The sequence below is a fragment of the Cynara cardunculus genome, unplaced genomic scaffold (assembly GCF_001531365.2).
Source record: "Cynara cardunculus var. scolymus isolate 2C unplaced genomic scaffold, CcrdV1 Un_Scaffold_5901, whole genome shotgun sequence".
Taxonomy (NCBI): domain Eukaryota; kingdom Viridiplantae; phylum Streptophyta; class Magnoliopsida; order Asterales; family Asteraceae; genus Cynara; species Cynara cardunculus.
In genome coordinates, this window is record NW_020202657.1 from 20,575 (window position 1) to 22,301 (window position 1,727).

General features: G+C 41.5%; 1 protein-coding gene across 1 annotated transcript; it reads right to left on the reverse strand.

Annotated features, from left to right (window-relative positions):
• Positions 1-530: 530 nt before the first annotated feature.
• On the reverse strand, positions 531-1,577 carry LOC112504529. Its single transcript, XM_025108473.1, has 2 exons — positions 846-1,577; positions 531-734 (listed from the first exon to the last, which is right to left on the reverse strand). Exons 1-2 carry the CDS (start codon positions 1,575-1,577, stop codon positions 531-533), a joined length of 936 nt encoding a protein of 311 aa, XP_024964241.1.
• Between the last annotated feature and the right edge of the window lie 150 nt (positions 1,578-1,727).

Consider the following 1,727-nt stretch of genomic DNA (forward strand, 5'->3'; position numbering starts at 1 on the left):
GCTTCTCTTTACCCAATTATGATTGGTTCCGAACCCGCTAATTTTTCTATTTTTTGAACTATACGGGACACCCTCATAAACAGTTGGAAGGTGACGAACGAACTCCCAAATCTCTTCACCGGTTACCTCAGGTGGTGGACCAGTTAACACCCTATTACCTGCCATAAATCCTTTTTGATCACGACGGAAAGGGTGTGTTCTAGGTAACCATCTCCGATGACAATCAAACCAACATGATTTCCCTCCATTTTTTAACTGGAAGGAATCCACCTCCCCCATGCAATATGGGCAGGCTAACTTGCCATGCGTACTCCAACCCGACAACATTGCATAAGCCGGGAAGTCGCTAACGGTCCATAGTAGTATAGCCCTCATCTCAAAATTATTCTTACGATACGCATCATACGTAAGAACACCCTCCATATACAATATTTTTAGATCATCTATTAGCGGCCTGAGAAACACATCCAAATTCTGACCGGGGCTCTTTCTACTAGGGATGACCAATGCAAGCTCAACATACGAATTTTTCAAAGCCATCCAAGGAGGTAGATTGTAGATGGTAATAAAGACGGGCCATAGTGAATACGGATTCGAAGTTGAATATTCCGGATCTCAGAAGCAAAGTCAGGATCCCTCATGTCGAAATGCTTCCAAGCTGCACCATCACTTGGATGTACCATTTCACCCGGTTTTGCCCGATGATCGTAATGCCAAGTCATCTCTTTCGCGGTCTTTGGAGACATATACAATCTTTGGAGTCTTGGAACAATCAGTAAGTACGTCAACACCAAGTTAGGGACCTTCTTTCATCCACTTGTCTTGTAACGACTTTCATTGCATACTCGGCAGTGAGTCAACCCAGAATCATGCTTGTAAAATAACATGCAATGATTTTTGCAAGCATCGATCTTTTGTTTTGGTAGAGCAAGATTTTTCAAACTCTTCTTCGTCTCGTAGAAGTTACAGGGTAATTTATCACCCTCAGGTAGCATACGCTTAAAAACAGGAAGCACTCTATTATATGTTGTATCGGGTACATTACATTCTGCCTTCCAATGCAACAAACTCGTCGCAGCCCCTAATTTTGAAAAAGTTTTACATCCATCCCATAAAGGCTCGTCAACAGTTTGTAACATGTTATAAAATCCTTGGGCAGAAGGATTAGGTGTTTGCTCTTCCCATGTCATGGCATCATGTACCATGTGATCGTTCACCATTTGAAAATAACTTTCATTGTGATCCACTATAAGATTAGAAGATTGACCCACGTCTTGATGAGATGCATGTAAAGAAAAGGTTTCACCATGTCCCCACCAAATGGTATAATCAGGCATGAAACCATATTTCATCAAGTGCAGTTTCACGTCTTCTCTTTCTTTGTAGGCTTCGTTTCGACACTTAGAGCAAGGACATCTGATGTGGAACACTATCCCATCACGTGTAGTTGCCTTTTCAACGTAATCTTCATTGGCATAGACAATGTCCAAAAAACCTTCCAAGTGTCTGACATAGGTCCGGCTAAGAGCCCCTCGATCATCATTCTTTCTATACATCCATCCTCTATCTGTTGACATATTCAATAACTGCAACAAAGAAAGAAGTAGTTAGTCGACAGAATCAACGTATAGGTTTAGAGGAGTTTCGGATTACTTTAAAGGTTTGACTACTTGAAAGTCAAACCGTAGGTGTGAATGAAATTGGCGGTCTTTGAAAGAGTTGAAAAG

Coding starts and splice junctions, on each gene's coding strand:
- LOC112504529 (XM_025108473.1), bottom strand. CDS start 1,577: ATGTCAACAGATAGAGGATGGATGTATAGAAAGAATGATGATCGAGGG. Junction 735..845: donor CTGGGTTGACTCACTGCCGA/GTATGCAATGAA, acceptor ATGTCTCCAAAG/ACCGCGAAAGAGATGACTTG.